Here is a 25,063-nt window from a genome sequence, read left to right as displayed (position 1 = left end):
ACGAGTGTTCATAGAATGGCCGTTGTGTGCGGTCCATTAATCAGTTTGCTTGAATCATATTTTTTTGAGCAATGACTGATTTTGAATAGTTTGCTTAGAAGCTTGATAGGGTTCAGGCCCATTCATGAAGTGGGCTCAAGCATCGTGCCCTTCTTGATCGTTCAAACACTTGCTTTGAGACTCTTTTTTTTTTATTTTGCTATGGTTGTTTTGTAGCTTGGAGCCCCCAAGTATGCATGTTGGGATGCTTCCTTTTGGCGTACGATTTTGTAGGTTCTTTCGAGAAAGATGCCTTGGGGTTTCGCTCGTGTAGGTGCGAGCTATCCCTTTCGTGGTAGGTTTTGCTACCTTTAATCCTTAATGTAGAAGTCGTGTGGCTTGCATTTGGGCGATAAGTAGTCTTTGCCTCTTAATCTTGGTCGTGCTTGCATTAGTGCAATGTGCCTTACCCTTTTTTAGACTTGTACTGTGGGATTATGGTGCAACGCAGGCTTGTGTGGCCTAACGGCGTGTCTTAGAACATTCCTCCAAGTGTTGGGATATCATTATTTGGAGTACTTCATCGTGCTGAATCGTTCAGGTGCTCGAACAAGTGTAGCACCTTCTGCGTGGGTTTGCACGGCTTATTACTTCGTTCGATGCGATGATTCATAGGTGTTTCTTTCTTATTTTTGTATCTGGGCAAAACTTGGCTAGCAGAAAGATTCAGCGCCCAGGCTGGGGCGTTAAAGATATCGGCGCCCAGCTCTGGGCGTTGAAATTTATTTATGGGTATATTTTGATGATTTTTTTTCTTTCGCTTTTTGCTTTGGAACGAGGTAGACTGTGTAACGGGCGCTTGTAGGGCGAGCGTTATGTGCAGTAGCTTGATCGGAGTTTTGGTGACTCGCGATTTTCAGTTACCCTTGTTAGTGGGGTGACTTTATATATTCTAAATAGTGCTTTAGAATTTGGGAGGGGTTTTAGCCATTCTAAGGTTCGTTTTACACGATTAAAGCTTAGGGTTGTGCCCCTATGATGTATGTATAGTATTAGCGTCGAGAATTCGCGATAAAATCGTCATTTCGAGCATTTTTAGAGTGTTTTTCTCAAGCCCCCAATTGTAGCTACGGGATTGGTTTGGTGCTATAATGCTTTGCATACGTTTTTATGCATTCATGGTGACACGGATCATGAATAGTTTGAACCAGACTCGTTTAGTGCGAGGTATGTTCGAGTAGTGATTTTGCTGCTTCTCTTGTAAATGTCGTATTGTGCGACATTGCCATGGTCAAGGTGGTCACATGTTGAAGTGTGCCTTGTCCAAAAGCTAGGTGCCTTTCTTTACCCATAATCATATTTGGAAAGCCTTTGACTTACTTGCAACATTGAGATAAACGCATACTTAGCTTAAACCAACGACACTTTATTATGTTTGAAAAAAAATCATTTGAAAATTATTTAAAATCCGAGTCCTACTGTGTACAGTCCGAGGTGTCCTAAGTAAGTTGACTTATAGAAGGGTTCGTACAGGATTACATGAATGAATCAAAATACTGTTACGATTTTTGGAATGCTGTCTAAGGATTTGCTGGAAGCCAGGGTGCAGGCATCAAGATATTACTTGTGCCTGTTTGGCTTATGATTTAGGCTTTTAGGGCCATTTTTCCAGGATTGCGGGAATATAAACCGTTTTAAAATTGACTTAGATTTACTTGGTGTATGTCTGTACAAAAGGACCAGGTATATTTAGTTCTTCCCCTAGCTCTTCCATTTCAATTTTTAGCCCCCAGTTGCTATTATGTCTTCCCATTAATGATGCTTTTAGATTTCGATTTTAGATGTCCGTGTCATATGTCTACGTAGGGTGAGCCTTGGTTAAGTGCCAAGTCCTACTGACAATGTCTAATTGTTTCAAAGGAGATTCGCAAGCGCTTGAATTTCCATGAATGGGTGCCCTGAGTCTGCAGGAACGATGGGGCGATGCCGTAGAACAATCCTCTTTATTGGAAGCTTACTGCCTTTACTACTTGTTGGCGATTATGACTGTGTCTAGTGGTGAAAGAAGGTCTTAAAGCGAACGACTATGTCTAGGGGTGAAAGAAGGTTTTTAAGTGAGTTAGTTCGCTTTAGGGAGGGTCAAGTCGAGTACTTTAGAGGTCATGGACGCTTGCGCTAGCCCCTACTTAATTGAGGCAAAGCGGTCTTTTGAGTCTTGGCTAAGTGCCTAGGAGTGTGAGTGCTCCTTCTGGCAAGGGTAAGTGCCCTTATTATTTTTCGATGTGTGCTCATTAATTTTGGCATTTTGATGACTTGGATTCTTGCTTTGACTTAAATTTTTCTTTCGACTTGGATTGCAAGTAATTAAATTTCAATAAGGGACTTCTATTCTTTATTCTTGTTATTCTATAGGCTTTTAATATTTTTGTCAAATTGGTTGGACCGAATCATGGATTGCCTACGTATCCGCTTTAAATAGATTTAATTTGGAATCAGGTCTTGCGTAGTTCTTAGCCTAGAAAATAGTTTCTTAGAATGCCGAATTTGATAAGTATGTTCTGAGGTGGAAACATATTATTTGAAACGGTAGAATAAATGAAGTTTATTATTATTTTAATCTACTGCTTTGCCGTAAGCCAAAAATTTGTTTTATATATTTTTTTGAGTACATGTATTTTTTGGTGGTACGTATGTCTGAATACGTGTTGTACCCCTCCAAGTGTTCGTTATTTTTCCGTGCATGTGCGGATAAAATGACGAGCACTTCTGGACAAATTTGGCGAGCAGAGAGATTCGGCGCCCCGGCAGGGGCGCTAAAGATTTCGGCGCCCAGCTCTGGGCGCTGAAAATGACTTCTGGGCGGATCTTTTTTTTGGTACGCTAGATGCTTCTTTTCCTTTTTAGACTAACTTTAGAGGCGCTTTGCAAAGTTTGCTTTTGTATTATTTACATTTTTTGTACTTTTCATTTGTCTTTTTTTTTTTATATTCGTGACTCAAGACGGTTTGAAAGGCGGGTTGAATGAGATAGGATAATTTGTATAGGTATTGGTCAAGCATGAGGATTATATTAGCTAGGGCTCACAATTTGCAGCCTCGAACTAGTGTCGTGAGTTTAAATTAACCAAGGTCAATGAGTAGTATGGGGACGGCTTAAGGGTATATCAACAGTGTGTATCCACACAAGTTATATGGTCATTATGCTAATGGTGGTGTAAGAACAGGTTTTGGGCTTTGGAAATAATGGGTATGACGCACGTGTCAATGGCCGTGCGTGGTTTGCGGTTGACAACAAGTTCAAGAACAAGAGTCGAGGTAATGGTTTCTTGGGTTATGGCAATGGGAACATGGATGGGTTAGATGAGCTGAACAGGGACCCCAGAGCGAATGCGTCTAAGAGCATAAGGATTGGAAAGGGTAGACATCGTAGAATTTTATGATTTGGATTGGTTGACTCAATTCTCTTCCTTCGTTTACTTGGGTAAATTTCGTACTTTGGGCGGTACGGGCTAAGTATTTCATGGCTCGCTCTTTTCGCTCTCCCTTTTCTCTTTCTATTTTTTCTTTTTTCTTGGGATTTCTCCCCAACATAAATCCTTCAATCAATTTGGGCTAAAGGGTAGATGGTTGTGGTCTTTGAGTCACGAGGCGAAACTGAGTGAGACTCCTTTGGTAGGCCTATAGTGGACCTTTAATTTTAGTAGGCCTAGGGTGGACCTTTAAATTGTCTCACTTTGCAAGCGTATTTAGTCGTTTCTTAAAATATGCAAATAGCGTAGATTCAAAATGTTGTTTTTACCTTATTGAATTTTAACGAAAGAATTACATCGAAAGTAATTTTTTGTTTCTTTTCAGATTCCAGTTTCTGGGATTTAATTGGAAGTTGTGATTTGGACTCAAACTTTCATTAATTTTTCTGATTATAACCCGTGTATGAATACAAGGAGGTGGCCTAGACTCAAAATAATGACGTGGCGTAAGCCTATAATACTTGACCAAGCAACTCTCAGACTTAGGCTAATTGGACCATAACTTTCGTTGGTCGACACTTTAGATTTTAACCCTTGGGTGTTCATTTGTCAGGCGCCATTTTGTTTAATGTTGGCAAGATAGTTAATTAGGGAGATCGAATTTTTATTTTTGCAAGACTAGAATCATTAGTGCGGCTTCTCTCTTAGTGTGTATTGCTTTACCCCAATGGTAGCCCTATTGGTATGCCGATTTGGGTATTTTCATGGTTGGTCATGTTGCATTCATGGAAAATCTTTTACTCCGTACTTAGTAGTATTTCAAGGAGCGAGTGACTCGAGAGGACTATGATAGTCGTGACCCAATGTGATTATAAGCCTTGAGGCCATTAATTTTTCTTGCCAATGGTATTGACACCTTAGGTTCACTTTGGGGTTTGTGCGACTATGGGGGAATGATTTTCAGAATGTGACCGTTTCCATTTTGCAAATAATATATTCTTTTTATTGGTGAGAGAGTATTAAGGCCGTGGACTCTTAGCAAGGGATGACAATTACATATGGGTGTTTATTGATTTAAATGTTAGGACGGGAGACTCAATATGTTTTAACCTTTTAACTTGCAGAACGACACCAAGCATTAGGACCGATTCTATGGATAAGATAACTAAGACTTAGGATTTGGATTGTACTTTTGGCATAGCCTAGTCTAGACTCGGATTTACTTTTTATTTGAACATTATTTTTTGAAGACTTTATTCGAACACCATTTTTTTGAATTCTTTGCCCATGTGACATTCAAGGTCGTTTAATTAGCATGCTCGGTTTTGGTGCCGAGCATTGTCGTCGTAGGAGGCCTAACAACGACACAAAGAGTTATTTTATTCTTTACAAGTCGCTTTTTAGCGTCGAGTGCCTTTCATACGCCCTCGCAGCAATTTTTCAAAAAGTTTTTTTTTTGCTACGTATATTTTTTTATGCGCGGACACCGAGGCTGCTGTGCCTGACCAAAAGGCCAGGCAGCAACATCAGCGCCCAGCAGTGGGCGTGAGAAACTTTGGCGCCCAGCCAGGGGCGTTGAAAATGCGTCCCTGGCTGGTTCTTGTTTTCTGTTTGCGTATACTTTTGTTTTTGCGACTTTAGTTTTGCGTGCTTGCCTTATAATGTCCTTTACGCGTTGTGCAGCGTTTGTGGGATTCGTTACAGGCCATCTCGAGATCGCTTATTTTTGTGGCGATCGTTCGGGCTTGCGGAACACGTATGTTAGTATAACTCTTTGGCCAATTGGTTCATGAATGTTTGGGCAATTTTTAAGGTCATTGGTTTTCTAGGATAGTTTGTCACACACAATCACATATTTCGCTACACATAACTACATTACAAACATGGATTTGAAAATTAAATATGCCACGTAGTTTATGATAGGCTTCTATGGGTAGTTTATATGCGCCTGGCTTGGTACCGCTTCTATCGTAGATCCAACACATGCCCCGGTCGAGGTAGTGTCTTCAACAGACGAATTTCGCTCAAGAGGCCAACCCGCAAGTGCAAGCCAAGGGGGCATGCAGGCGAGAGGGACCTAATGAGCGAGCGATTGGGTTCGGGATAGGTGTACTACCTGCACAAGTACCGAGTGGGAAACATGCGCGGCGTATGCACCCCCCTATTGGCGAAAAAAGGTATCCTTAGTCCCAACTCCCGAGGGAGCCGAGATTCGTTATGAGGTTCTGCCCGTTCACATTAATATGCTGATTTTCAGGTCATCCCAACTTGATGGGGAAATAAACGCGGGGTAGGATCGTTTCACCCTTCGGCTATTTTGATTACCTACAAGCACGAGTATTTCCTTCACTATCCCCAGTGGAGTCGCCACTGTGAGGGGGTCGAAAAAGCGCGAGGCTAATGCGTGACCTGTCCCTCGTGGGTGTGACGATTCTTTTTATTCAATCAATTGTAATTGGATTTCCTGTGAGTATACACCCAATTGATTAGTAATATAGGAGTCGCCATTCAGTTTTTAACGACAATGAGAAAAACTGACAAAACCCGGTTATCGTGACATAAAGGGAGTGCAATTATGTTTGACCACGACGGCCGTAGGTTCCCTTGTGATCCCTGGTGTGGGGATCTCTCAATATACACCCGCAAGGTAGAGATTGAGGGTTCGGGGGACTGTAACTACCGAGAGGAGTAATTCGCTCGTCGATAACTCCAGAGGCAGGATATCCTTGCTAGCTCAGCATAAATAATTGAAGGGACATGCGTTAACTATTAAACTAATCTGAATTGATTTTAGCAACATGCAGCATATAATACTAATTCGATCGTGATTATCTGATTTAAATATCATTAAGGGACCTAGCATGATAATCCGATTTCCCAAAAATATTATATTTGTTAGGCGTGATAGAACAATCATATTAGGTTAGTTTAACAGTTCATAAAAAAGGGCGAGGAAAGCAGTTAAATCATCGAAAAGGGACACATTACGACGCACCATTGAGAGGTGCGTCACGGTTCTCAGAAAACTAACCACTTTGACTTTGCTATTTCTCCTTTTTATTTAACGAATCTCGATTATGGGACAGGATACGTTCTGTTCGATTTATGGATCGATTGCGACAGAACGCGTGAACAGTTTCGCAGCGAGAGGCTTGGGCTCAGGGGTTTTGAGTCAATACTCAGAATATATTATGTGTTGTTGTGCCAAAACTAGGGGTCTATTTATAGGGAAGAGTTCGTGGAAAGATAGAATTGCAGAGTTCTAATCCACAAAGAATTAGGAAAAGAAACGTACCCAGGTATTTTCAGCGCCCAGGCCTGGGCGCCGAAGATTTCGGCGCCCAGAGCCAGGCGTTGAAAATAGGGTCTGGGCAGTTCTTTGTTTAGTCATATTCGGATTCTAAAATCCGTAGAGTTTGAGATTAATTTGAGTCTTTTAGCGCGTATCAATTTGTGACGGAATGCGTCTGGGCCCGTTACGAACTCTAGGCTCGTTAGGATTTTAATTAATACGTAACTCTTATTTCCGAATCCTTTTAGGAATAGGATTCTCGCAGTTTTCTATCTCATTTAGGATTTACGTTGGAGTGCAACACCTAATTCTGACAGGTTTCTATCTTTTATGATTTGCCACTTTTAGAAGCTACCTTTTACGGCAGTTACTATTTTTAGCAGGTTTCCATAAATAGCAGGTTTCGGGTAAAATGAAATGGGGAATCGAGATTCGTTTATTTTATAGGAGATGCGTTGTCAAGTGGAGTTTTTATGCTTTCATCATCGAACCTTTCCCTTGCGGGAATGGGGACAAAAGTAGGTGTCTACACTCGGGTTCAGTTCAAGTCAATAATTTGCGAGTTATATTCAAGTCGGGTCATTTTCCGGTCGGGTCATTTTCCGGTCGGGTCTTGTTCGGGTTCATGTCTCAAATTTTACGTTGATCTGGATCTCATATTGATTACAAATTGGGGCATGTTCAGGTTCGGACCTCAATTGTCATGTTAATTTGGGTCTCGGATTGATTACAAGTTGGGTCATATCGGGTTCGGGTACATTTTCGAGTTGGTTTATTTTCATTTCGTGAATATATGTTCACATTTTTTTTTTGGCAAATAATAATGAGCTTTATTTACCAAGTAATCAGAGTGTTAACAAACTCTGAAAACACCAACTGTCCAACAGACACAACCAAGCACCTAGCTAACCAACACAAGCTAGCAAATGAGCACAGAGGCTACTACTGACATCTACACTCAACATTAAACATAATGTTGCTAACAACAGTCTTAACTGGATCAACATGATCCCTAAAGACCTTAGCATTTCTTTGCAACCAAATACAATAAACAGACTCAATGAAAGCTATACTATACTTGCAAGCTTGCTTCTGTGTGCTTCTGCTTTTCTTCACTGCAATCTGAACTTCCTCATGCCAAGGCAACACATTTCTATTCACACCTAAAGAAAGCAGAACCTGCTTCCAAATCTCCTGAGAATAGGAGCAAGAGAAGAAAAGGTGCTCCAAGTTTTCATTTTCCACCTGACACAGACCACAAATACCATCAATATTTAGCTGCCATCTTATCAATCTGTCTTTTTTAGCAAGTCTGTTCTGCACTGCTAGCCACACAATGAAGGTGCTCTTTGGACTAGCATGGACTATGCCAATTCCTAATGGTTTAACTTGGTCATTAAGGAAAATTTGGCATATATGTTCACATTTAATCATTAGCAAGTCCTTCATTTCATTTATGTCTTGATTAGGAGTAAAATAATGCTTCAGAATTAAAAAGAAATTATGTCTTTATTAGGAGTAAAATAATGTATGTAAACTTATGAACCTAATTCCGACGCAATGTAGTCCTTCAGATCGAAAAACAACAGCAGAACACACAAGAACAACATACATTGACCAATGAAACCCACACCTCCACCCAAAAAAACCATGTATGAAAAGAGTAGGATACCAAGCAAACATAAACAAAATTAAGCAAATATGAACCTAACAAAATGTCAAAACATAGCAAATAACACTCCAAGACACAAAGCCAATGACATATATAACTAACACAAGCACTAAACGTAAAAATTTAGAATTTCAAGTAACATCTACGTCTCTAACATAAAGTTTGGGGTGCAATTACATTGATCCGACCAATAACATGCTCGACATTTGTCGTCACTTTGTGCTTGAAATCTGTTGGTCTTAGACCACCACCAGTAACAGGAGCCAAAGGCATTCCAAGTGGTCTTCTTCAAGACCACGACAATAGCTCGTCAAGGGAAAACATAGCCAAGTAATGCCACATATGCTGGTTTTGCTGCACATTACACTTAATTTTGAGTAAAGGCATCCAATCAATCATAGCAAAATAAATTGCACACAATCTTTAGACTTATTGGTGTTGCGAATTAAGCCTAAAATTTCTAAACTCAAGTTATGAAAGGAGGAAGGGCAACCCCAGTCTCATTTTTCCTTGGGGACCTTAAACAACATGGTCTATCATCAATAGTTGTTGCAACTGTAACCATGACAAGCATACTTGGTAAACAGGCCATGTAAGTGATATCAAATGCACGCCAATGGGTTGGTCCCTCTAGCCTTTATAATGATTTGATCCGAGACTCCCAGATTTATGTTAACCAAGCCCAATTTTGTATACCCCATATATGAACAATGTAGTTTAAAAAGTTCAAAAGGTATTCCTAAGAGGTATAAAATGCAGTGCATTTCACTACTGATATCACAAAGATATCAGTATTCCGTCACACAAAACACCAAAAAAATAAGCAATCAAAGACATTTAGGCTTGATAGGGTTTGTCAAAAGAAAAATCTAAGAGGTATTCATGTAGATTGTAGAAAACCCTTGTTTATAATTTTGAGCAAGGATCTGTATGCCCAGAAAATAAAATTCAGATAAACACATTTCTTGATATAGATTAAAAGGGAGTGAATAGTAGAGTGGAACCATAGAAGATATGAAACAAATTGACATTGGACACTGTGGAGTTCACAATAACAATAGAACCAAACCAAAAGAATTAAGTGAAATTAAGGTAATTACCGTGGCATTGGACACTGTAGCGTTGACAGGCACTGCAGCAGCCAAAATACATTGTCAGAGAAGGTAACATAATGGTGAAGTTCAGGGTTGTAAACGTTCTGCTGCTTGGGAAGAATCTGATTTTCAGACTGCAACTACAGTGCTACGGATTTGCTCTAAAGATAACTTGTGATAAGTCACCTCAGCAAGCTCCCTCAGCAGCAACAAATATTAGTTTTTAAAAAAAGTAGCAGCAACAAATATTAGTTTTTTTTTTTAAAAAAAGTTGTTCTGTTTGAGTGCCCCTACTATACCAACAAAATCAACAAAGAGACATTAATATGTTAACATTCAACAAAGAGACATTAATCTGTTCACTAAACCTCACACATACCACTAACTTAGGTTGAATTAGTATAGGCCCCGGCCCCGACCCCTGCCTCGGCCCGCTGCCGCTGTTGACGCCCTTGCCTCCATAGCCTTCAGACTTGGTGCTCTATTTCTTCCTGTCCTCCGCAACTGATGCTGCTGCTACTCTTCTGGCTCGCCCTCACCACTGACTCTGCCCCGGCCCCTGCCCCGGCCCCTGCCTCTGCCCGCCCCCGCCCCTACCTCCAGCTGCTGTTTCTGCTCTTATGGCTGCTGCTGCTCTTCCGGCTGATTGAGGGAAATTCCCTCAAAAGAGGAGGCCAAAGGGCACACATCCTCATTCTCCAGATCAGCATCTGAGGAGCACACATCCTCATACCAAGGCAACGCAATAACCTGGGGCTCAAAAGGGCACAATAATACCTGAAAAACGATAAATTATAAGAAATCAACACACAAACGCAAACCAGATAAAATCCCCATCATCAACATATCAGAATAGCAAAGATTACCTCACTAGTTTCCAAATTATCGAGCTGCCAATCAGCAGTCCGCTTCGAATTGCAAGCATCAATCCGAAGTTTTCGATATTCAAGTTTATCATTAAACTTGGCAATTTTTGGTATGCGATGATAGATTATTGTCTGAAAAAAAAACATGTTGAAAAAAATTAGATTAGCAAATAATATAGTTGATTTATATAGTTGAAAAAATTAGATTAGCAAATAAAATTAAACAATACCTCCAGAATAGGGAGCGCCCCATCAAACACATGTTGCTTATCTGGTTTTTTAAGAAAATGAGCTTGTGTTTTTTTTAAAGCAATAAAAAGGAAGTTGAAAACAGCTTGGGGCCAGTTGCATGCTCTGACCAACTCCGGGGCATTAACCAGCAATATTGAGTTTTGTTTTACAAATTGATAATTAGTGGAGGGAACTAAGATTTGATCTATACAAAAAAGATTCATTAATTTCAAAAATAGTGCTTTATCAGATTCTTGAACAGTTGCCATTGTCATCAACTTCTCTTTTAAAGCAAAAGATTTCAACGAACTAATAGAACTGAGATTGAAACATTCCAAGAAATTAGGAATCTTCCCATTATTAGATTCAGCCTTCTTCATTGCAGCCTCTAAGCACTCTGCATAATCACTTCCAGTAAGTTCCATTCCCAAGACTTGCGCCACCTCCTTGGCGCAAAAGCTGAAGGTGGCATTTTTGAATTGAAATTCAATTTTGTCGGTATTTTCCATTTCAGCTACATTGAGACACTTTGACAGAGCAGCGACCAGAGTCTCGCTGCATTCCCTAAAGTTCTCAATGTCTACGAATTTGTGGAAGATCGTAGACTTCATCAAAGATTTTTTGTCTGTATCCAGGTTTAGTTTCTTGATCTTACTCAAGTTCGATGATGTTTTTATTGGTTGTCTAGAAGCCATGTCAGTAACCTAAAACTCAGAAAACAGAAAACAGGTTATGAGAGGATATTGATGATAGTAAAAAACTGAATCTCTCAAGCAAATTCTGAACTGACAGATCGAAGGATCTTGTTGACCACCAAAATCAAACACAACCACTCACAAATTGACCAGTACAAGTACACACAAACACCCCCCACAGCTCGAATTGCTGTCAAACATCGCAACCTGAGCAGCAGCATTTGAACACAGCAGCAGCAGTTAAGGAGGAACTCAAACCATATCAGAAGCTCAGATCATTTTATACTCTTCTCATCAAAGACATGTGTTCTCACATACTATAAATATGAGAACAAAATCATATTCACTGTTACACAATGTTATAATGTTTAACTACTACATTAAAAACTGATATTAAAGGACAGATCACGGAGGAGTAATGCTTAAGTTAAAATAATAAGTGTTGATGTAGTAATGCTTAAGACAGGTCAAATGAATGATGAGCTAGATTAATTCTTAGATTTGAAGGCATTATAACAAACGAAGTGTCAGCCTGTGTTATTGACCTCAAACAACACTAACTCACGCCAAAAATCCAATAGCATTGGCATTTCAGAAAACTGTTGTCGAGTCCAGAGGCCTAATCATCCCATGGCAAAGCCACTGTAAGTTACAAAAGAGGCATTGACAGCCTTCCCTAACCCATTAAAACCATACCTTCAACTTAGGCGTGAGTTGAAATTGGTGTTTAGAGTTGAAATTGGTGTTTAACCACCGACAACCACAGGCCATCGCCACTGACAACCACAGGCCACCAATTAGACCACTACTATCATAGATTAGAGGTCACAAATTAAGCTACCACAATTGCAACCACCATAAAATCCACAACAGTACAAACAAGTCAAGTAAAATCAAACCACCACAGTACAGACCAATCAAATTATCCAATAAAATTCATCCAAAAATTTACACTCAAATCCAATCAAATTCATTACTCGTCAAACAATATAAATTAAACAGAACAAAATTGACCCAAAAATTGACCCATATTCCCCGAAAAATCGACCCAAAATTCACCCCAAATTCCCCATTTCACCCAAAACAGTAATCCGAGCTCACAATTTGGGGAAAATCAAAACCTAGGTAATATACTTCTAATTTTTGTATTTAATCAAGTAAATTATAAATTAACAATTCCTAAATTGCAAGTCACAATTGAATTAAAACTAAATTATAAATTCAAGCAAAAATAAAACCATAATTTCGAAAATTCGAGCAAAAATAAAATCGAGCAAGAAACAATAGTGAACAATTTAACACTACTACAGAAATAGCTTTTAATAGCGTGTCTTTAATAGCGCTTTTGCCTCTTTCGCTATCAAATGATTAAAAATTAGCATATTATAGCGCTTATTAAAAAAACGCTATAATATTTCACCATATTATAGCGATTTAGTAGGGCGCGCGGTCACATGATGACATTTTTTATAGGGCTTTCAAACAAAACGCTATTGAAAACATATTTTTTTTAAAATAAAAATAAAATTAACAAAAACTAAAAATAAGAACCGCCTAAAACAATTTCTTTCCCAAGTTTACTCTGCAAAACCCAAAAACCTCAAACCTAAGACTCTCCATAGACGGCGAAACCTACCACAATTCTCTACGCGACGACGATTTACGGTGGTGGAGATTTAGGTGGCGGCGTTTTCTTTTCCCGGTGGTGCTTCTTCCGACGTAATTTCAAATTTCAAGGTAATCTCCCTTTCTTTTGCGAAATTCTGTTAATTTATGGTGGGTTGTTCTTATTTTACGTTTGAAGTGTGGGATTATAGTTAATTTTTTTTATGGAATTGGTTTTGTGGGGAGGGGGTTTGGATTCAGTTAGGGTTGGTTTGTTAATTATTTTTATTGAATTGGTTTTCGAATTGGTAGACGTAAGTAGCGAATATTTAGTTTGGATTTGGGTTCTGATTCTTTATTTTGATAATGGCTTGATTCATTATTTGATTTCATGATTGCACTGGAATTACGTTTTTGCTGAATTTTCTTTTCATGAGATTAGCGCAAAACTGTAATAATGGAAGAAAAATTCATGTTGATGCTTTGTCACTTTAGTTGATGATTTAAGAAAAATCATGTTGATGCTTTGTCACTATCTTCATTATTCTGCACACAGTCTAAGTTATTGATCCCAAGGACAGCATCAGCATTCTCGTGTGTAAATAACACCTGCAGTAAGCGCTTTGATAGCCCAAATACTGACACGTTTCTTCCAGGAATGGACGGTGATGTAAGCGCTTTGACGTCATGGGAGGCTAGCAGCAACCCAGCACCTGGCAGCTATGGGTTCTCTTTGCAGACCCAAGGGAACAAAGACAATACATTGGTTATTTTGGAAAATGGATGATTGTCTTCAGGACTGTAATTGTGTAGCCTACTCTTGCGGTGCTGCTAATTACACAGGTGGATCAAATGAGATGTGCTTGATGTGGAGTAATGAACTTACTGACTTACAAGAGGAGTATCACGGCGGGCTTACTATCTTTGTTCGCAGTACACTTTCTGATATAGGTATCTTCCTTTTCTTGTTGAAATTGAACAACTCTTAACATCTCTTTGGTATTAGGTTTTCCTATATTTGAAATCGAATGTCTTACATTCCATAACGCAGTTCAGGCGTTAAGCTATCTACCTGCAAGCATACACTTATTTAGTCTTCTTTTAGTCTAAGAGAAGTGGAAATGTACGTGTCAAATAATACCAACTCTATGATTTATTTCCTAGTGCCAATTTTGAAATATAGTGACATCGTCAAGGCTGTAACCATTGGTGTGATGGATTAACATAAGATGGTAGAAATTGCAAATGCATTGACTATTTTCTAATGTCTCCATGTGTACAGATCTGGTCTTGTGATATTTCCCGGATAAAAGTTTTCATATTTTCTTTACTGTTTCATATTCAGGCCCCTGGCTTTCAGTGTTTTTCATTACCAACTGGGAAAGAGGACAATATTGAGCTTATGTGTGTTAGTCTATCTACATCATTATACTCGTTTATCCATCCTTGTGGTAAATCCAATGTATTATGGTCTTAGAAATACATGTAGGTAATGCTAATACCGAGTATAGTGCATTGAGTATCAAGCGCACTTTATTATGATGACAGTGCAATTTGAGGACTTTAACTCAATTGTAATCTTCAGGAAAATATACTTTCAATAGTTGTGACATTGTCAAACATGAAACACTGTAGCTGACAGGAAATGCATACTCCTTCTGCAGAATTGACTTCTGAAGACTGCAAGCCTTGCGGGACTTATACTATTCCCTATCCGCTTGGCACTTCTGCTGATTGTGGCGATCCCTCATACTTTAATTTTCATTGTAATGAGGAAACTTGGCATGTTAGTTTCTTAACTTCCAATGGCACCTTCAAAGTTACTTCAACAGATCCTGAAAAAAAGAGATTTCAACCACCACCATAACCTGCTTGTACTATGTCTTCAGATTGTCAAGTTTGGCCTCATACTACTTGCAAAGTGGCAAGAGACGGTGAAAGAAGGTGCATTTGTCGAAAAAAATTTCATTGGGATGGATATAATGTAAGATGTGAGGAAGGTAAGCTCCTCCTGATTGTTATTAGTTGGCATCCTTACATATTCTGCACATCTGTTGCTACATGATTTAAATGCCTACGTGAAAATATAGTCATTGTCATGGATGATTACACTTGAAATTCAACTAGGCTTTATGGAAATACGTTATCTTTTCCATTCTTTCAAGTCTCTTGTTTAGAATTTACTTAAGATCTTTACTGTTTTGGCAGCTTTTGGTGGACAAAAGGCCTGCTGATAGTAACGATGATAGTAAAGCCCCTGCATCTGCTACCGCCCATGCTCAATACATGGAAGGTAAGTTGAGTACATCCCACTGTCTAAAATTTTTATAAATGGAATATTAATTTAATTTGGGAAGCAGGTATAGCTGCTACTTTCCTGGTCATGAATGAAATGGCTTTTGAGATTTTGTGGCATGCCCATTCTTTCTTTGAGAGGAGATGTTGGCTTGGGATATATTTACTTGGTTTAAAGAATGGTAAATTGAAATCAAATAGAACTGTGTTGGAACAAAAGTTAAGGCATCAAAGCTTCTTAGGTCGTAATCTACGAAGCCACGTCATTACCAAAATGTTGACAAATATGCATGAGGGATAATGCAACTTAACTACTAGGACTTTTTGTGATTTAGTAGTTTAGTGGTCTGAAAATTTTGGAGTCTAGTGTTCCCAGTGATGACTGTCCTGCTTATACTGTTGTTGACTGTCATGCTTCTACTGTCCTGCTGCTGTGTTTCTATGACAATTCGTACGGCTGATGTGTTGCTATGTGTTTCTATGACTGTCATGCTTCTACTGTCCTGCTGCTGCTTAATATGGACCCAAGTAGGCAGTACATAGGACTGCTGGAATTTTTTCACCTTTTAACACAACAGATCCTTATTAAACCCAATCACTTCTAACAGGGATAACAAAGCCTCACTTCTTACACTAACAAACTTGGGACAGTAGTGAGCTAACAAACCCAATAAAATTGAAAAAAAACATACAACTTGAATTGATTTCCTCCTTCACTTCTTGGTTGAGACTCCCAACTTTCAAAATAAAAATTATAAAATGGGTGTTTTGTTTGATAATAGATAAATCTAAGGGGAGGAATTATCATTACTATGATTATTTGCAGCAAAGTGAAGAAGCTGACCAGAACACTAGTCGAAACATCCATTTGTAAGATCTGATTATTTTGTTATAATTTATAATTAAATTTCATTTACAAATTAAGTAAATACATCTCTCTGATCGATTACCTGGTAAGATTACGGTTGTCCAACTTGGCAACTTCCATCACGATTAATGTTAGTTTCTGAATAAATGTGGTTATGTTTAATTCATGTCACTTTTATGTTAAAGATCCCTTTTGTTTCCCCCCTTATTCTTCCCCTTATGTCAGTCACCCTTCACACAGATAAACAAATTGAGATACGCTGATCTAGATTAAGTAGAAGATTGAGTGTAGCTCACACGGTTTAGAACAGATCAGATCGAGTCCCCAACTTGTTGCAATATATTATGGGCACTTATTTTAGCTGTCCATTTGCACATGCTTCAATTCCTGCTGATTTATTTATGGGTAGCTGGTATTCAATTCGTGTTAATCCTGCTAATAATAGCATTTTAGATTCACACAATCACACTTAAGGCTGTCAATACCGTGCTATCATATAAATAAAGAAATGCTTAAACTACAAGACTCCTTCTAACATAAGACATTAAGTTTGTCACTTTGACACCAGATATTAAATATGGTTCAGTGTCCTGTCTTCTGACCTCTACCCAGGTAGGCATCCAGATAGCCAAGCAGGTGAATACCTCAACAGAAGGCATGACAGTCTTTGCCCCTACCGACAACGCCTTCCAAAATCTTAAACCAGGTACACTCAATGGTCTTTCAACCCAGGAACAAGTACAACTTATCCTTTACCATGTCCTCCCAAATTTCAACAACTTTGATAACTTTGAGACTATCAGTAACCCAGTCAGAACCCAAGCCACAGGTACAACTTATCCTTTACCATGTCATCTGGTTCAGTGTCCTGTCTTACATCATCTCTTCTTACCTTAGACAAGCCAGTTTAGATTGAATACTTTCTAGTCAATAAATTTATATGTTGGTAACATGGTACAGTGAATTTGTGATCCCTATACATTTTTCAGTTCATACCTTGAAACGTAATCCAAAATGTAGGAAAATGAAAATGAAAAAATAAAAAAATGCAGGAAAATGAAGGAAAATGCAGGAAAATGAAAAAATGAAAAATGCAGACAAATGAAAAAATTAGAGAAGACAAGGGAGAAACCGAATGCATCAGAGGATGGCATATATTTTCTGAACAAAAATACTAACTTCCAAAATGTGAAGTTCAATTTTTTCTTCATGTATTGCACTTAATGTTAATGTTTATGGTAATACTAATTCTTTCGGGGTTTTTCCCTTCTATATATGTATGAATTCTTATACACCGTTGTTTCGCAGTACTTTTCAGATTGTCAGTTTCCAAGTTATGACAAAGAGCAGATTGACGAAGTAAGAACCGATTGGTGCGCTATGTTGTTCAACAATTGTATAATCTCTAGGTTATGTTGAAGGAACCAACAAACATAAGACTCTATTGAAGTGTTGATTAATGTATTCTACGTAGTTTAATTTTTAGTTTTAGTTTAGATCTATGTAATCGATTTTATTAGGGTGACAATTGTAAAAATTCTTTTAATTGAGGTATGAAAATTAATTTTCAACTATTTACTATTTTTCAATATATGGTCTTATTTGTGGCAAAAAAAAGAAATATTTTTCAGGTTTAAATATTATATTTAAAAAAAACATTTAATAGCGCTTCATAACATCCGCTATTAGAAAATAATTTAAAAGATGGCGCAAAATCTTTAATAGCGTTTCTTTAATAGCGCTTATAATGTGCTATAAAAGAAACATTTGAATTATCCTAGATATTACATATGACAGCCCTTTTCATGCGCTTTTGAAAAACGCTATAAAAGGTACATTTTACTTTTAATAGCGAAGCCATCAACAGCGCTTCAATAAGCGCTGTTAAAAGCATTATTAAGCGCTATTAAAAGCAATTTATATCGTAGTGTAAGCAAAAAAACAGAACAAGATTGACCCAAAAATTGACCCATATTCCCCGAAAAATCGACCCAAAATTCACCCAAAATTCGCCCATTTCACCCAAATATCAGACCCCAACTTCAAAGCTAAAATTTCACATAACCTTGAAGCAAAATCAGATAATACCTTGATGGGAGGAGCGAGGATGACAGCAGCTTCGGTGCTTTACGGCTCAGAGGTGGCTGTTTAGTGTGAAGAAGAAGTGAAGACATAGAATTTGCTGCTTAGTGTGCCACAATATCGAGGAAGGAGTCAAGGAGCATTAAAGATAGAGTTGAATTAATTCAATAAAAATTGTATTACTCCGTAATCCGTATATAACTTTCAAATAATACCATTACTACGTATAAGTTTTGAAAAACGAGAATATTGGATGAATGGTTGTTTCGCTAAATCAACCAAAATTAAAGTCAATTAAATTAAAGTTTCAAAACTCTCTATATTCACATTCAGCTACCCTAATCTTCCTATATATACTCAATAATGTTGAAATCAAATATTTACATGTAACTTAGAGAGTTTCCAGAAAAAAAAAATGCAGAGTTCAAGTGAAGAAACAGAGTATAGTGAGTCTGAGATAGAAGAGTGTTAATTGGTAGATGGGAAGTGCAAATTAAGGTTTTCAGACGCAGGTTTTAGGTGCCCATATTTTCCGGGAAAGAAAATAAGACACTACAATTTCAGGAATCTCTTGCAACATGCCCATGGTGTTGCAAGAGGTTCTTCAAAACGACGTGTAAAACCGAAGGCGCAACATCTTGCTTTGGAAAAATATTTGAAGGAAAATGAAAACCAGTTGAACCGTTGATTTTTTTTTTATTTCTATTATTATTTTTTAGGCATTAAAAAAACTATATAAGATTAAGGCCTTGAATTTGTTTTGTTTTAAGGCTTCTAGATATTTGTTATTAATTTAGCATATCGGCACTCGGCATATGATCATGTACTCGAACAACTGTTTTTTTAATTAATCAATTTACTTTCAGTTTTTATAGTTTTTTACGTAATTTAATTATAATGCCTTGAATGCTTTAAATTTTCTAATTTTTATTTTTGATTTTTTATTAATTTTTTTACTAGCATGTGGAGTTTGGGCTAGAGGGGGTGTTTCTGTTAGCAATGGGGAATGTTCTGGGATGAACTGGTTGACTTTACAAGATGATCAAATCATCGGCTATACCATATGGTGAAATTCATAAAAATTAAACAAATTCAATTTTTTTAGAAATTAAACAATCAATTCCTCAACGAGTCTACTATCTTATTAAAGTTGCAATCTCTTTATTTGAACTCCAGCCACCAACTCTCAAGTATTAGAGGAGCCCCGTCCACGACCTCCTCCAAGCCGTTTTTTATTCCATCCTGACCCTCCAGGTTGTCCCCAAGGTGATTGTGAATCATCAGAACCATCAAACTTTCCACCAGATTCTTTCTTCCAAGTTGAAGCATTTGGTTTTCCCCAAGAATTCACCGTCCGAAGGTCGCCCTCAGCCACCCTTTCGGGGAACTTCGAACGGCTCAAACAAGGCTATGTCTTTCAACCAATACCCGTGCTCACCCGATAGGGTTCACCGAGTACCGTCGTTCGACATTTGCCCCATCCGAGTCTCCGTCTTCCAACGAGTACCGGGTCGCCCGAAAGGGATCTGTCAATGGGGTTCTGGTAAGTCAAATCAGTCAGGGAATTCATCTGGTTGGGGTTCTGGGCTCACCAAGTACCACCGTCCGATATTTGCCCCATCCGAGTCACCATTTCCTTACTAAGGCGTAATGCAGAGAAGATTACCAATAGACACAGTTGGCGTGAAGACTCTGTTAACTTATTGTAGCCTCAGTTGGTGTAGTAAAGACACAGTTGGCGTAGAATAGACACAGTTGGCGGGTGGTTTATTTGATAGCGTAGTGTACACAATGTTGGCGTGGTTAATAGTGATGGCGTAGTGTTGATACAGTAAACTGACACCCAAAGGTCATAAGAGAACATCCTCGGACCTGAAATTAAAGGGAAAAGAAAGATGATATGTTAGATAGAGAACATCCTCTAAAGTTGGGTTCATTATGATCCGTTGATCATTGTTGCCAAGAATGAACCCATAGGCATTAATCCTATCATGAGCAACAGCCCCATAAGCAACAAATTCATCTGGATTGATGCTTTTATTCGGTTTCTTCCCATTAAAAAATTCCTGCAGCATCTGTTGAATCTTAGGAAATCCGCCAACTAACTATTGACGATCATACACATAGGAATCTGAAAGGACACCCCATTCTCCTCTAAATGCCTCTAATCATTAACATGTGCTATGGGAGGATTTCTTGAATTTACATGTGTTGTAAGCAACATTTTCTCCTTTACTAGGGAGGCCGACGCGCACGTTGCGCGCGGGTCATCGGTGATTGAAGATGTGTAAAAAATCGTTCTATAAATACCGGGTGTTGATTTTTATGTGCCATATTACATTAAAAACATATTAACTACTTTAATCTAGCAAGAACAAAAATATAGTTTAAAAAATCTTGCTCTTAAATAGCATAATAAGATAAAAAAGAAGAAGTTCGGAGCAATTAATCATAGAAGAACATGGAATTGGAACCAGCTCTAACTGGGTCCAAAATTTTAGAACCGGACCCGGACCCAATTGGACCGGTTCCAGGTTTGGAACCACCAGGTCCAAACCGATTCCAATTCCAAAACCGGATACCCTAAATTAGACTACGCCAAATGCAATGACACTACGCTAACTGCTAAGAGACTACGCCAGTTACAAGTGCACTACGCCAGTTACAAGTACGCTACGCTAACTTCTAAGACGCTACGCTAACTTCCAATACACTACGCCAGTTACAAGTACACTACGCTAACTACTAAGACACTACGCCAGTTACAAGTCCTCCATACATATTTTCTTGTCCGGACCTAGCAGACATAAAACTGAGGCACACCTTGAGGGGCTGGAGGAATGTTAAATTAATGAGTTTATGATGGATAAAAGTTATGAATTAACTTATGTAATAGAGTTAAAGGCCAAAAACAATATCTTATAATTACATCGCTATAAATAAACATTCATTAGATATCCACATTAACACAAAATCAGGAGGCCTTGGTATGCATTCTCCCACAATTATTGCATTCATTAGTGATCCAACACTGCTTTTTTTTTCCATCAGTTCACCCAACTCAGCAAAATGATCAAAAAATGATTTCTTTCGGGGTGATGAGGGGGTAGCATGCTGCTCATATAAGAAGTCCACTTTAGCTTCCAAGATCTAAACTTTTAACTCTAGCAAGTCGCACTTTCTGCACCTCTCAGAAGAGGGACCTTCAGGAGCTTCATCACGTAACTAAACAAAAAAAATTGCATACAAGAAATTAAAATTTAAGAACTATCATTCTGGAGTGAACATAAATGCAACTAAACAGAAACAAAGACCCAAAGTTGAAATTAGCTTTAATCATTTAAAAAATGGACAACAAAAAACTTACATCATAATCATATGAGCTATGATTCTCATAAGCAGCAAGTGCATCTTCATATGAATAAAACCCTTTATAGCAATTGTTGCTGAATCCTTTGACTTGCTCATTACATTGTTTCCACGAAAAATAAATTCCAGGATTTCTTCCTTCCCAAACAATGTAGCATTTATGCCCCCCTGCATACAAATTCCACAACTTTGATGAGTATAACGACCTAATTTATCTCTTTTATACCATTAGCAACTTTTCAATTCTACAATACTATAATCTATATCTATTTATACTTAGTATATTAAAAATCCTCCCCAACCCCCCCCCCCCCCTCACCCCCACCCCACCAAAACACAAATGGCATTTCTTCAATCATTTTCATATGCCAGTAATCATGTCACACATGCATAGAGTGCCAAAAATGTTAGTGTATCATTAAACCAAATACAGACAGATAACGCACGCTTGGGAGTTACTCATTTAAGGATTACTCAATACTTTCACCAACACACACTTTTTTTTCCGGTCTGAACAACATTTATTAGTCCTGTTAGCTGTTCGGCTGTCACATTTCCACTACCAAACACACTTAACACTAAGACCTTGAGTCTTGTACTCCTCAGTACCGGCATTAATAAATTTGCAAAGCCCTGCAAAGATAAAACATAGAAGATCGAAGAGCTGTAAAACCAATTAAACCAGTTAGCATGTTGATTGCGAATCGCTTTTTCTACCTACAAGAATTTGATTGAAAATTAAAAAGTTGAATGAATTCAATCAAAGAATAGTAAAACCAATTAAATAAAACACCCCACGCCAAACATAAACACCCTACGCCAACCGAAAAGAGACTACGCCAAAAGACAGAAAATCCACGCCAACAAAGTATATACAACTCTATTAGAAACAACACCACGCCAACTGAAAAGAGACTACGCCAACAGCGACAAACCTACGCCAATGAAGCCCCCTATGTAATACAGCAAATATAGTACTTCAAAATGAAAACATCACTAATTCTTTCCTTCGGAGTTCAGATCTAATTACGCAGTACAATACAATTAGTAATAATATATTACACACTACATGGAACTCCAAAAACCAACTAAACAGTGAGTACTACTACCCACTGCAAACAGAGCAATATAGTAAAACAAGTACTTAAACCAGTTAATTCTCGATAAGATTGCAAAATGCACAACTTCAACTACTAAACCAAACTCATAATACAAACGGCGAAATTAGACTCATCTTGAAATCACATGCTTCAAATATAGGAACACCATTGCTAGACTTGTTTCCTCCTTGATATTGTCCATTAAAACTCTTACTTGGATCAAGTAACCCAAGTACCCTATTTTTAACAACGAACCATTTTCCAATCTCGGAAATACACATCAAATGATTATTATCTATTGAGTTCATACAATTTCACCCAAGACGAACCATCTGATTTCAGCATCCAAACTTCTGAACCACAACACAATGACAACAACCCTTCTTTTGTCTTAAACAATTTCACACTTCTATAAGGCTGGCACAAACCAGGTACATTTGCCAATGATAATAGAGAAATTTTACCCATTTTTTTATTAATTAAATTCAGCCCAGCAATATTTTTATCACCCGTAAACCAGTAAAGAGTTTCCCTAATTAAAACCGGATTATCGACTCGAGCAATTCCAGCAGAAATTGAATTTTTTTCCCAATTACAAGTCCTTGAAGAAAATATATAAACGCAATTAACCAAGTCTTTTCCATACAACATATTTCCACTACAGAATTCACCCATAAAATAAACAATCTTGTAGTCATTTTCAGAAGAAACATAGCCAAAATAATCAGATAAAAACCAAGTACGATCTGACTCATCAGGCCTGTTAGTAATACGACTACATTGTTGAGTAACAGTGTTGTTTTTTTTTTTTTGGAAACCTAGGCCAAGCCACTTCATGGGGTTGCAAGGAACGTCCCCACCAATACGCTAACTTCTAAGAATCTACGCCAATTACATTTACACAACGCTAACTGCTAAGAATCAACGCTAACTTCTATCACACTACGCCAGTTTCAAGTAAACTACGCCATCTTCTTAAAAACTACGCCAGTATCAAGTACACTACGCTAACTTCTAAGAATCCACGCCAATTACATTTAAACTACGTTAACTGCTAAGATTCTACGCTAACTTTTATCACACTACGCTAACATCTATCACACTACGCCAACTTCTTATAAACAACGCCAGTTTCAAGTAACTACGCCAACTTCTTATAAACTACGCCTGTTTCAAGTACACTACGCCAACTTCTAATAAACTATGCCAGTTTCAAATAAACTACGCCAACTTCTTATGGTAATTTTTTTGAACAAGCCTATGAGAAACCCCATTCCCCTCTCTTCCCACATGAGAAAGATCAAAATAAGCACAAGAATTGGCCAAAAACAGAATGTCTTTTACAATTAAACCAAAACTAGAAGAGCCACTTCGCAAATCATTAGTTCATCATCTATTATACACGTTTTTGCACGATGCTTTCAAGGAAAGGAAAAAAAATTATCCCAAAACTAAAATTCGAATTATATCTGGAGGCCTTCAAAACTTTCAACTGGGCGCGTGCTATCTATGAATACTTAAGGGCCTCACTAATACCCAATCGTCCTTTAGTTACATAAATTCATAATTTAGTTAAGTTGTACACTTACTTATCCCAAAACCGTACAACTATTTATCCCAAAACCGTACACCGAACAATAAAACGAATTAAGAAATGTAGGCCCAATGTTTTTTTTTTTTGGAAACCTAGGCCAAGCCACTTCATGGGGTTGCAAGGAACGTCCCCACCAATACGCTAACTTCTAAGAATCTACGCCAGTTACATTTACACAACGCTAACTGCTAAAAATCAACGCTAACTTCTATCACACTACGCCAGTTTCAAGTAAACTACGCCATCTTCTTAAAAACTACGCCAGTATCAAGTACACTACGCTAACTTCTAAGAATCCACGCCATTTACATTTAAACTACGCTAACTGCTAAGATTCTACGCTAACTTTTATCACACTACGCTAACATCTATCACACTACGCCAACTTCTTATAAACAACGCCAGTTTCAAGTAAACTACGCCAACTTCTTATAAACTACGCCTGTTTCAAGTACACTACGGCAACTTCTAATAAACTATGCCAGTTTCAAATAAACTACGCCAACTTCTTATGGTAATTTTTTTGAACAAGCCTATGAGAAACCCCATTCCCCTCTCTTCCCACATGAGAAACATCAAAATAAGCACAAGAATTGGCTAAAAACAGAATGTCTTTTACAATTAAACCAAAACTAGAAGAGCCACTTCGCAAATCATTAGTTCATCATCTAACTCAAATATTGCACGATGATCATAATAAAAAAACTCAACAAAATTCATCAATATATTCAAGTATTCAATCCAATTATAAATTTAAATCATATTGACAATAAATTTACAATAAAGACACAAATATCAGCGGCATAACAAGGTGCAATACAGAGCCGTCCTCAACAAACTTAGCGTCATCCT

At 37.9% G+C, this 25,063-nt stretch overlaps 1 protein-coding gene and 1 long non-coding RNA gene across 3 annotated transcripts; one reads left to right on the top strand and one right to left on the bottom strand.

Moving 5' to 3' along the window:
• Positions 1-7,682: 7,682 nt before the first annotated feature.
• LOC110776490 (uncharacterized) lies at positions 7,683-8,189 on the bottom strand. The gene has a single exon (XM_021981045.1). It carries the CDS (start codon positions 8,187-8,189, stop codon positions 7,683-7,685), a length of 507 nt encoding a protein of 168 aa, XP_021836737.1.
• A 4,675-nt stretch (positions 8,190-12,864) lies between these two features.
• Positions 12,865-17,640, top strand: LOC110776488 (uncharacterized). 2 transcript variants are annotated; one of them, XR_002530152.2, is made up of 6 exons: positions 12,865-13,035; positions 13,560-13,854; positions 14,568-14,689; positions 14,793-14,903; positions 15,112-15,196; positions 17,375-17,640. It is a non-coding gene; the product is annotated as an uncharacterized lncRNA (long non-coding RNA). The 2 variants fall into 2 exon arrangements; XR_008924685.1 differs by having other exon boundaries at positions 13,460-13,854.
• The last annotated feature ends 7,423 nt before the right edge of the window (positions 17,641-25,063 follow it).

Source organism: Spinacia oleracea, chromosome 6 (assembly GCF_020520425.1).
Source record: "Spinacia oleracea cultivar Varoflay chromosome 6, BTI_SOV_V1, whole genome shotgun sequence".
NCBI classification, from domain to species: Eukaryota; Viridiplantae; Streptophyta; class Magnoliopsida; order Caryophyllales; family Amaranthaceae; genus Spinacia; species Spinacia oleracea.
Note: the sequence above shows the minus strand (reverse complement) of the source record. Positions and strands in the feature narration are given on the sequence as shown.